General features: G+C 45.7%; 1 protein-coding gene across 1 annotated transcript in view; it reads left to right on the forward strand.

The window, feature by feature from the left end:
• Window positions 1–12,838, forward strand: part of pou2af1 (POU class 2 homeobox associating factor 1) — a 43,817-nt gene that overhangs the window by 24,376 nt on the left and 6,603 nt on the right. Inside the window, exons 2-3 of the mRNA XM_033049523.1 lie at window positions 10,511–10,632; window positions 12,082–12,124. Coding sequence (XP_032905414.1) covers window positions 10,511–10,632; window positions 12,082–12,124 — 165 coding nt within the window. The remainder of the gene's footprint in view (window positions 1–10,510; window positions 10,633–12,081; window positions 12,125–12,838) is intronic.

The following is a 12,838-nucleotide window of genomic DNA, read 5'->3' on the forward strand; positions in this document are numbered from 1 at the left end:
CTAAAGAAATTCCTTCTCATCTCCTCCCTAATGGAACATCCTTTAATTCTGAGGCTGTGATCTCTAGTCCTAGACTCTCCCACTAGTTTCTGCGCTGTATCTCTAAACTAAACTAAAGTAGTTGAATCTGGAACTCACTGCCAGAGGAGGAGCAGGAATTCTACACAATCACAATGTTCAGGAGAACTTTAGACAGGCACCCTAATGGGCAAGCCATGGAAAAATATGGTCCTAATGCGGTCATAGAGTGATACAGCGTGGAAACAGGCCCTTCGGCTCAACCTGTCTACACTGGACAACATGTCCCAGCTACACCAGTCCCACCTGCTTGCGTTTGGCCCATATCCCTCCAAACCTGTCCTATCCATGTACCTGTCTAACTGCTTCTTAAACTTTTGGGATAACCCCTGCCTCAACTACCTCCTCTGGCTGCTTGTTCCATACACCCACCACCCTTTGTGTGGAAAAAGTTACCCCTCGGATTCCTATTAAATCTTTTTCCCTTCTCTTTAAGCCTATGACCTCTGGTCCTCGATTCACTGAATGGGCAAAAGGGCCAGCATGAAAGAGGTGGGCTGAAGGGCCTATGCCTGTGCTGTACTTCTCGATGACTGAAGCCTGGTGTGGTCCACGTTAAAAATGAGATATATTGAAAGTAAACTATAGTGAAAGCAACGATTCCAAAGTAATTTCTTCAAAAACATCGCGTCGGTATTTTTAATTGACCATGGGTGTTCTTATTATTATTATTTCTCGTGATTTGGTGCTCGTTATCTTCGACGTATCTCAGGGGTTTCAACTAATATGCAAACCATGGTATAAATGGAATCCCGAGTAACGATGACCGAATGGAAAAAGTACGTCCTTGAAGGGCTATCCCCTTGAATTTACATTTAAAGAATTAAACTTGTCGAAGGGGAATCCGAATGAGGAAATAATTTTCACCTCGTGTGCAATGTCGCATGTCATGCTGCGTCAGTATATTACAGCCTGCTGGAACTGCACCAAGCTGTTGAACCTTACATTGCTTTTTTTACACTGACCCTTGTACAATATTGCTTAATAGATTTTAATTTCTGAACAAAATCTATATATTGACACCTTGCCAGAAAATGTTTGTGGACAGACTATTTTTTAATGAAAACCAAGCATGGAATGAAGATGGGTCTTGACCCGAAACGTTGCCTATATCCTTCACTCCATAGATGCTGCCTCACCCGCTGTTTCTCCAGCATTTTTGTCTAACATGGAATGATGAGACCATTTTATGATAGTACATTCTTCTGCTACAATGAACGATGAGAGACCCAGCGTGGGGGGGGGGCGCTGAGGAGGACAGGGGGCTGCCGATAACAAAGTGGGACCCAGAGACTAAGAATGGTGGGGGTTCCAGATGAGGGGGGGTGGGGTGGGGTGGGGAGTCTGTTGCCATGTGTGGCACGGCTGATGGGACTGTGTGGTCAACTTTTTTTAACTATGTCGGTGCCAAACCATGGCAACACTTGAGGCCTGGGTGAAGTCTACTATATCATTTTACCGGGTTAAGGTCATAAGTGAATTAGGCCATTCGGCCCATCAAGTCTATTCCGCCATTCAATCGTGGCTGATCTATCTCTCCCTCTACATCCCATTCTCCTGCCTTCTCCCCACAACCCCTGACACCTGTACTCATCAAGAATCTATCTATCTGCACGGTGGGTGGCGCAGCGGTAGAGTTGTTGCCTTACAGCGAATGCAGCGCCGGAGACCTGGGTTCGATCCCGACTACAGGAGCTGTCTGTACGGAGTTTGTACGTTCTCCTTGTGACCGCGTGGGTTTTCTCCGAGATCTTCGGTTTCCTCCCACACTCCAAAGACGCACAGGTTTGTAGGTTAATTGGTTTGGTGTAAGTGTCCCTAGTGTGTGTAGGGTAGTGTTAATGTGCGGGGATCGCTGGTCGGCATGGACTCAGTGGGTCGAAGGGCCTGTTTCCGCGCTGTATCTGTAAACTAAGCTAAACTAAACTAATCTCCCCCTTAAACATATCCAGTGATGGCCTCCACTCCAGGCTGTGGCAAAGAATTCCACAGATTCACCATCCTCTAACTCAAGGGTTATATGTAGAATACAGCATTTCACTACAGTCAAATCTTAGATGTATATCTAAGTACACATGAAAATAAAGTATAATTGATTCATTGAATTGAATTATGAGCCAAAGGCAAAGTGGTGGAGGAACTCAGCAGGTCAGGCAGCATCTGTGGAGGGAATGGACAGATAACATTTTAGGCCAAGACCCCACTTCAGTCTGATGGAGTTGGGGGGGAGTGGAGAGAAAGCTGGAAAGTGAGGTGGGTGAGAGGTAAAACCTGGTGAGTGATGGGTGGATACAAGTGAGAGGGGGGTTGGTTGTTTGGCAGGGGGTGGAGTAAGTGACAACGTTCTTCTTTTCACCACAACCCTTGGTCACTTACTCCACCCACTGGCCTATCAAACCCCCCTCACCTGTATCCACCTAGACTTTGCCCCTCTCTTCTCCAGTTTCCTTCCCTCTACTCCATCAGTCTGAAAGAGTCCTGACCCATAAAGTTGTCTGTCCGTTCCCTCCCAAGATGCTGCCTGACCTGCCGAGTTCCAGCGGCATCTGCAGTTCCTTGTGTCTCCATTTAGTGTCATGATTCAGACCACACAGGGATATTGGCAATGGAAATGAAGTGGGCAGATCAGTGAAAGGAAATTGGGATGTTACTGCACCATTTGTTTCCTTAGTATCAACGAAAGACAAATGGATGCTTATTTTTTGTGTGTTGAATATGACACATTTCATATGACAGGGTGGCAGGGTGACACAGCGTTAGAGTTACAACACTTACAGCACCAGAGACCCGGGTTCGATCCTGACGACGGCTGCTTGTCTGTATTATACGTTCTCCCCGTGACCTGCGAGGTTTTTCTCTGAGAACTTCAGTTTCCTCCCACACTCCAAAGACGTACAGGGTTGTAGGTTAATTGGTTTGTTGTAAATGTAAAAATTGTCCCTTGTGTGTGTAGGATAATGTTAATGTGCGGGGATCGCTGGTCGGTGCGGGCTCGGTGGGCCGAAGGGTTTGTGTCTCCAAACTAAACTAAAAACTCATTGTTAAACTAAAACTGATTTTTGACGTTTTAAAGACAAATTTGAGGGGAGGTTGAAGGAAACAAGTTACAGCTTCCACCAAAACAGCAGTTAGGGGAATTCACATCATAGTATTTTGCTGCTGTTACAATCAGCAATCAGTCCCAGGTCTACGAGACCACAGAGGGTGTGGCCCCTAACTCAACCGTATCTGGCCCACCACACAAACTGCGGGCGTTGGGGGGAACTGTTCATCACCTCCTCCTCAAGGGCATTTGGAAAGGTGCATCAAACGCTGGCCTTGTTGACACCACCTACCTCCCAGAAAAAAAAATGAAAGGAAAGGTCGCAAAGGGTGCAAGTTCACATTTAATACCTGAAACTCAGCCATGAACCAGCCTGACCCTGCAGAGCCCAGCTGGGGGTGGGGGGGTGGGGGGGGGTGGTTCCATGTTTACCAGCATAGTCCTTTCAATGAAACCTTAAACTGAGGTCCCACCTGCCCTCACAGATGAAAAGGAAAGATCCGTCGCCACTATTTCAAAGACCAAGCCCAATATATATATCCTGAAACATCAAAGTAAAATCAGACTGCGAGAATTTTGCAGCCAATGTAGTCAGAACCTTTTTGTTTTTATCCAGGGTGGAAATGTTTAACACTAGAGGGCACAATTATAAGGTTAGAGGGGAAAAGTTTAATGGAGATGTGCAAGGCAGGTTTTTTTTACACAGAGAGTCACGGGGACTTGGAATGCATTTCCAGGGGTGGTGGTGAATCTGTGGAATTCTCTGCCACCGAAGGCTGTGGAGGCCAAGGCAATGGATATATTCAAGGCAGAGATAGATAAATAGATTCTTGATTAGTGCGGGTGTCAGGGGTTATGGGGGAAAAGGAAGGAGAATGGGGTTGGGAGGGAGAGATAGATCAGCCATGATTGAATGGCGGAGTAGACTTGATGGGCTGAATGGCCTAAATCTGCTCCTATCACTTATGACCTTATGACCTTTCCGCCCACTGATTCCTCACTCTGACTGTCTGGGAACTTGCCTCATAAAATCCTGTTTTGTTTATTGTTGTAAGCTGGCACAATAAGTCTTATGGGGACCCTACCTGAGAAATCTGTATTGATTGAAGCTGGGAATCCCTACTGAGAAGATTAGAGTATTACATACAATTACAGACTACGAGCACTGACTATTGTTGCTTGAATGTCATAGCTCAGGTATGTTTAGAAATTAGCTTTTCTTCCATGCTTTGGATTTCTGTGGATTGTAAAAGTGAACTCACTGAGGACTTGGCAGGGTTATGGTGTTCAAGCGAAGCCATTTAAGCACCCTGTGTTTCATCTTATTCACGTGAGTTAATAGGAAACAGAGTGCAGAAAAAGTAGCGATGTTTCGATTCACACTTCCCACACGAGAGCCGTGCGTTCGGAGAGTGGTGAATAGATAACACTCCTAAAAAGGGTGGCTCTCATCTTCTTTGGCAGGTGTGATTTCTAGCTGTTTGGGAACTTTAGACTTTAGAGATACAGTGAGTAAACAGGCCCTTCGCCCCCACCGAGTCCGCGCCGACCAGCGATCTTAAGGGGTTGGACAGGCTAGATGCAGGAAGATTATTCCCGATGTTGGGGAAGACCAGAACTAGGGGTCACAGTTTAAGGATAAGAGGGAAGTCTTTTAGGACCGAGATGAGAAAATCATTTTTTACACAGAGAGTGGTGAATCTGTGGAACTCTCTGCCACAGAAGAAAGTTGAGGCCAGTTCATTGGCTATATTTAAGAGGGAGTTAGATGTGGCCCTTGTGGCTAAAGGGATCAGGGGGTATGGAGAGAAGGCAGGTACAGGATACTGAGTTGGAGGATCAGCCATGATCATATTGAATGGTGGTGCAGGCGCCCCCCCCCCCCCCGTACTCTAGCACTATCCTACACACTAGGGGCAATTCTACAACTTACAGAAGCCATGTTAACCTACAAACCTGTACGTCTTTGGAATATGGGAAGAAAGCGGAGCACCCGGAGAAAGCCCACTTGGTCATAGATAGAGGGTACATAGTCCCTTCGTCCCATAACCTCTGACATCCCAACTAAATGATGGCAAAAATGAAATGGGCCACCTGAATCAATTATCACTTCCATGTGGAGATAGTCCTCCTGTACTCTCCAGTGCCGTGGGTAAATGTCAGGGACAACATTTCAGGTCAGTGACATTTTATCAGAACTATTTCTCTATAAATGACCTTTCAGCAATGGTTTTTGAGGTTAGATAATATGAGGCACTTCTTCTGTGTTGGATGAGCAAGTACTGTATGTACGCACATTTCCTTTGATATGTACAACTGTGAACCTTCAGCTGATCATTGGCACTGTGTGGGAAGAAGTGAAGGTAACCATACTGCAGAACAGGGGAGGCTCTACCGCTCACAGCTCAATACAAAGGTTTGACAAACCACATTAAAAGCAGTCATCAGCTTCTTCAAAGGAGGTTATATGCAATTTCCAACCAACCTGCTGCTTCGTAAATCATTCACTCCCACATCTATCTTGTTACTATACTGCAAAACAGAGTGCTGGAGGCACGCAGTGGGCGCGGCACGGTGGCGCAGCCGTGGAGTTGCTGCCTCACAGCGCCAAAGTCCCAGGTTCGATCCTGACTATGGGTGCTGTCTGTGTGGAATTTGTACCTTCTCTCTGGGTTTCTCCAGAACCAGGGGCCACAGTTTAAGAATAAGGAGTAAGCCATTTAGAACGGAGACAAGGAAACACTTTTTCTCACAGAGAGTGGTGAGTCTGTGGAATTTTCTGCATCAGAGGGCGGTGGGGGCAGGTTCTCTGGATGCTTTCAAGAGAGAGCTAGATAGGGCTCTTAAAAATAGTGGAGTCAGAGGATATGGGGAGAAGGCAGGAACGAGGTACTGATTGGGGATGATCAGCCATGATCACAGTGAATGGCGGTGCTGGCTCGAAGGGCCAAATGGCCTCCTCCTGCACCTATTGTCTATTGTCTATTGAGTTGGTTTTCTCCGGGTAAGCTCCGGTTTCCTCCCACACTCCAAAGACGTGCAGGTTTGTAAGTTAATTGGCTTCTGAAAATTGTCCCTAGTGTGTAGGATAGAACTAGTGTACGGGGATCGCTGGTTGGTGCCGACTCGGAGGGCCAAAGAGTCTGTTACTGCATAGTATCTCTAAACCTGGCAGTTCAGGCAGATGACATTTCAGGTCGGGACCCTTCTTCAGTCTGATTGTAGGAGGGGAGAAAGTTGGAGAAGAGAGGTCTATCAATTCTGAAGAAGGGACCCGATCCTAAATGTCATCTGCCCATTCCCTCCACATATGCTGCCTGACCGACTGAGTTCTTCCAGCACTTTGTTTTATTGCTGAAGATTCCAACATCAGCAGTCCCTTGTATCTCTTTCATCCCAGCAGTTGTTAGGAAGGTGTGTAATATTTTAGATTTGCCTACCTGAAGCCATCAATAATGGAATCAAAGTTAGTCACAAAAAGCTGGAGTAACTCAATGGATCAGGTAGCATATCTGGTGAGAGAGAGAGAGAATAACGCATAGATTTTTGTCACCAGTGAAGTAAGAGATGGCTCAAGATTTGGCTATGTTACTCCAGCACTTTGTGCCCATCTTTGGTATAAACCAGCATCTCATGGCACACGTCAAGGAAGGAACTGCAGATGCTGGTTTACATCGAATATGGACACAAAAAGCTGGAGTAACTCAGCGGGTCGGGCAACATCTCTGGAGAAAAGGAATACACCAGGTGATGTTTCGGATCGAGACCCTTTTTCATCCTGTTCCTTTTCTCCAGAGATGCTGCCTGTCCCGCTGAGAAAGTCCAGCTTTTTGCGTCTAACTTCGGTTTAAACCAGCATCTCCAGTTCCTTCCTACACATCATAATGTAATAATTCCTGCTTCATCTTTGGATAATAATTTAAAATATGGCCTTGCAAAGTAAAATGACAGAAATCGGTGCTTTTTGTTCTTGGGTGATTAAGGTTTCAGATCTTGCGGAGATTACAGTCACGAACATCCTACAGCTGTGGGTGTAAGGACAGTAAACAACAGCAGTGAATCACTTGAAGCGTGCGTGTGTTTGGTGGTTTCTCACTTAGTCAGCTGCAGGTGCCGTTGTGGGGTGACCCGGCATTGGTCGGCCGGAGGAGGCCAAGGCAGCTGAGGTGAAGGTGACTCACGCAAGAATTAGAACATTCTGGAAATATTCAGGCAGGGTGTGTGGTCAACGCGATCAAGTGTCAGGGCGACGTCTTTTCATCAGAACTGGGAACAGATTAAAAATGAAACCAGGAGTAAGCCATTTAGAACGGAGACTTTTTCTCACAGAGAGTGGTGAGTCTGTGGAATTCTCTGCCTCAGAGGGCGGTGGAGGCAGGTTCTCTGGATACTTTCAAGAGAGAGCTAGAAAGGGCTCTTAAAAATAGCGGAGTCAGGGGATATGGGGAGAAGGCAGGAACGGGGTACTGATTGTGGATGATCAGCCATGATCACATTGAATGGCGGTGCTCTCCACCTTCGGACAGAGTCTGAAGAAGGGTTTTGGCCCGAAACTTTGCCTATTTCCTTCACTCCGTAGATGCTGCATCAGCTGAGTTTCTCCAGCACGTTTGTCTACCGATGGACCCCTGTCTGTCTCACTCCTCCCTCTCTCTTCCACAAACCAGCTATCATTCGCCTCCATTCTCAGTCCTGGTGCAGGCCCTCAACCCGAAACGTCAACAATTTATGAGGACGTTACCCAGAACTTGAGACCCTGGCCTATAGGGGAGAGGTTGAGCAGGCTGGGACTCTATTCTCTGGTGCGTAGGAGGATGAGGAGTGATTTTAAAGAGGGCTCTTAAAAATAGCAGAGTCAGGGGATATGGGGAGAAGGCAGGAACGGGGTACAGATTGGGGATGATCAGCCATGATCACATTGAATGGCGGTGCTGGCTCGAAAGGCCGAATGGCCTACTCCTGCACCTATTGTCTATTGTCTATTGTCTATTTTATGGAGGTGTGTAAAATCATGAGAGGGATACAATAACTTTATAATAACTTTATTTATAGAGCACTTTAAAAACAACCACTGTTGCAACAAAGTGCTGTACATGACTAATCATGAACAAAACATTATTACGACAATAAAAACATTAAAAGAGAGAGTAAAAACAATAAAAAACATTAAAAACACTAAAACAGGAGCAAAGTCTGATAATAATAATAATAATACATTTTATTTATGGGCGCCTTTCAAGAGTCTCAAGGACACCTTACAAAAATTGAGCATGTATAGGAAAAACATGTAAGGGGAATGAAATAAATAGTAGAGACATGACTAGTACACAAAGTAAAGACAGAATTCAATACAAACACAGCATGAGGCAATTAATGCACAGATGAAAAGGGACGGGGACGTGGGGCTAAGGATAGGCAGAGGTGAAGAGATGGGTCTTGAGGCGGGACTGGAAGATGGGGAGGGACACGGAATTGCGGATCAGTTGGGGGAGGGAGTTCCAGAGCCTGGGAGCTGCCCTGGAGAAGGCTCTGTCCCCAAAACTGCGGAGGTTGGACTTGTGGATGGAGAGGAGACCGGCTGATGTGGATCTGAGGGTTAGGGTCAAAAGCCAAGGAATAGAAAAGGGTTTTAAGACTGGTTTTGAAGATGGACAGTGAGGGGGCCTGTCTGATGTGCAACGGCAGAGTATTCCATAATGTCGGAGCAGCAACAGAGAAGGCTCTATCCCCTCTGAGCTTCCGCTTAGATCTCGGTACCTCCAGGAGCAGCTGATCAGCTGACCTGAGGCACCAGGCAGGAGCGTAGGGATGAAGCAGCTCAGAGAGGTAAGGCGGGGCGAGCTCATTTAAAGATTTTAAAATGAATAGAAGAATCTTAAAATGAACTCGAAAGTACACAGGCAGCCAGTGGAGGGAGGCCAGAGTTGGAGTTATGTGCTCCCTCTTTCGAGTTCCAGTTAAAAGGCGAGCAGCAGCATTCTGAACCAACTGGAGACGAGCCAGGGAAGATCGAGTAACTCCAAAATAGAGTGCGTTACAGTAATCCAGCCTAGACGTGATGAAGGCATGGATTACTGTTTCAAAATGCTGCCGCTCGAGAATGGGCTTCACCTTTGCCAGCTGCCTTAAATGAAAGAAGCTGGACTTAACCACCGCGCCTATTTGATGATCTAATTTAAAATCACTGTCTATCTTAAAACCCAAGTTTAAAACTGTTGGCTTCACATACAGTGCCAGGGGACCCAAGTCAACAGGGGGAGGTTCACGGCAGCCATTGGGACCAAACACTATCACCTCTGTCTTCTTTTCATTAAAGCCTAGAAAGTTTAGGGCCATCCAGGATTTAATAATAATAATAATAATGGATGGGATTTATATAGCGCCTTTCTAATACTCAAGGCGCTTTACATCGCATTATTCATTCACTCCTCAGTCACACTCGGTGGTGGTAAGCTACTTCTGTAGCCACAGCTGCCCTGGGACAGACTGACGGAAGCGTGGCTGCCAATCTGCGCCTACGGCCCCTCCGACCACCACCAATCACTCACACACATTCACACACAGGCAAAGGTGGGTGAAGTGTCTTGCCCAAGGACACAACGACAGTATGCACTCCAAGCGGGATTCGAACCAGCTACCTTCCGGTTGCCAGCCGAACACTTAGCCCATTGTGCCAACTGTCGTCCCTAAATGTCATCAAGACATAAGAGAAGTGGTTTAACAGAGAAAGCATCTTCCTTCCTCAGCGGCATATATAGTTGGGATAGTTCGGGAGCGCGCTCTGAGTCTCTAGCCCAGAGTAGGAGAAGAGCGAACTAGAGGGCATAGGTTTAAGGTGAAGGGGGAAAGGTTATGGGAGACTGAGGGGTAACATTTTCACACAAAGGGTGGCGGGTGCATGGAACGAGCTGCTGGAGGAGGTTATCACAGCATTAAATAAGCAATTAGACAGCTACATGGATAGGACAGGTTTAGAAGGATCTGGGCCAATTGCAGGCAGGTGGGACTAATGTAGATGGGACATGTTGGTCGGTGTAGGCAAGTTGGACTGAAGGGCCTGTTTCCGTGCTGTATCCCTCTATGATTCATTCTTGTTCGCCTCTGCTTAGTTCCTCCGGCCATTAGTTTGTTGCTCCTGATTCAGCATCTGCAGTCTCTTGTGTCTCTGACAGTGTCCCACCTGTCTTCTTAACAACACGAGAATCATAAAGGAACACGGTGAATATCCGACAATATCTGTTCTAACAAAATACAGTGTCAAGAGGAAAAAATGATTTGGCTCAATTAGGTTGTTGGCCATCTCTACACATTGTAGAGTGTATTCATAGGATTATTAGCACCTGATATTTAAAAATGTTCACTCAAGATTTATTGCTTCTACTTTTCCAGCTTCTTCTGACCAGTCACAGCAGCGACCTTATTTAGGTGTTCGTGTGAAAGACCCCGTAAAGGAGCTGCTTAAAAGAAAGAGAAAGAACGTTGAGAACACTAATACAACTCCCAGCAGCTCGGTGAGCATTTTAGTCGTTATCGCATTGATTTGTTAATATGTGCAGTAGGTTTGATTTCAGCATTTAATCGGGCGCGTATCATGAAATTACCGCTCGCTGAGGTAGCACGTAGATGCAGTGTTAGGGTTGCAGCCCTGTAGCGCCAGGGACCCGGGTTCGATCCTGACGACGGGTGCTGTCTGCACGGAGTTTGTGCATTCTCCCTGTGACCTGCGTGGGTTTTCTCCGGGTGCTCCGGTTTCCTCCTACATTCCAAAGATGTGCAGGTTTGTAAATCAATTGGGCATCTGTAAATTGTCCCTAGTGTGTAAGGTAGAACAAGTGTGTGGGTGATCGCTGGTCGGCGCAGACTCGATGGGTCGAAGGGCTTGTTGCTACGCTATATTTCTAAACTAAAGTAAATTAAACTTAAATTTAAACGCCACGGACAATTCTCTTCTCAACCTCTGTGATAGACAATAGACAATAGACAATAGGTGCAGGAGTAGCCCATTCAATGTGATCATGGCTGATCATCCCCAATCATTACCCCATTCCTACCTTCTCCACATATCCCCTGACTCCGCTATTTTTAAGAGCCCTATCTAGCTCTCTCTTGAAAGCATCCAGAAAACCTGCCTCCACCGCCCTCTGAGGCAGAGAATTCCACAGACTGAAGAGAACAATCCCAGCTTTTCCAATCTAGCCTTGCAACAGAAACATCTATCACTGGGACTATTCCAGTGAAACCTTCTCCGACATCTCATGAATTTCACGCACTTTCTATAAAGTATGGTGACCAACATTGGATACAACAACCTTCAGACTCTGTGGCACGGTCCTGACATTGCCAGTTACAGAACATAGCAAACATAGCCAGATAGTTACAGATTAAATATCGTTTAATTTCTGTCACCTGCTCCGAGCTAACAATGATATATTCTACAATTTCCTTGGCCCGCATCTCTTTCGATGTCGCATTTTCACCCTTCCTTATCTTTGTGCCTCCCTCTCCCCCGATTCCCAGTCTGAAGAAGGGTCTCGACCCGAAACGTCACCCATTCCTTCTATCCAGGGATGCTGCCTGTCCCGCTGAGTTACTCCAGCATTTTGTGCCTGTCTGCAGTCAAAGTCAAAGTATCCTTTATTGTCATTCAGACCTTTCGGTCTGAACGGAATTCCGTTGCCTTGCAGTCCTACATATAATAAAAATAACAAAAACACACAATAAACACAAATTTAACATCCACCACAGTGAGTTCACCAGGCACCTCCTCACTGTGATGGAGGCAAAAGTCTTAAAGTCTTTGTCTCTTCCCTCCTTGTTCGCCCTCTGTGAACCAGCATCTGTAGTTCCTACCTACAAAAAAAATTTACTAATCGCATTCCTCAGATCAAAATATCTTGTATTTACAGCAACAACATATATGATCATTTTTCTAATTGTGTATTTTTTTTTATGCCAAGCAGATGGTTTTGCCACGTCTTTCAATGACATGCTATTCACAAATAGGTAAGATTCAATGTACATAGTTAATGCATAAATAATATAACTTGACAACAAGAAACTCCTAATAATTTATCGACAGTACATAGAGTAAGTCATTGTTAGTCCATTTAAAATTGGCATTGTTTTTATCGCCAGAGACAGCGAGCTGGCATTATTTTAGTTATTTTGTGTTTATATCATATGTGCCAAATATTATGACATAAAACGGTAACTATGGTTAAATAGAATCACCTTTAATAAAATGAAAAGGAACTGTAGATGCTGGTTTATACCAAAGATGGACACAAAATGCTGGAGTCAAAATACGAGTCAGGCAGTATCTCTGAGCAGTATCAATGTTGCTGATGGGACTGTACTGAGTAATGGACACTTTTGTGGAAAGGTACTACTTCTAGATTGTGTCCTTTGCCTTCACCAAGTACTTCTAGAGCTCCTACACCCAACAGGGTGAGGAATCTTTCATGGATTGATTGGGCATGGGTCTGCGTTAGGTTATTGTATTTTGATTGGAGCTGGTGTCAGGGTTATGGGGAGGAGGCAGGAGAATGGGGTTGGGAGTGAAGGATAGATCAGCCACGATTGAATGGCGGAGTAGACCTGATACCTCTGCTCCTAGAAGTTGGCCATTCCCTAAACTGCACTGGGGTATGTTACTGTATACAAGTTGATGAATTCACAAGAGCAGAATTAGGCCATTCGGCCCATTGAGTCCATTCC

The sequence above is a fragment of the Amblyraja radiata genome, chromosome 33, assembly GCF_010909765.2.
Source record: "Amblyraja radiata isolate CabotCenter1 chromosome 33, sAmbRad1.1.pri, whole genome shotgun sequence".
NCBI lineage: Eukaryota > Metazoa > Chordata > Chondrichthyes > Rajiformes > Rajidae > Amblyraja > Amblyraja radiata.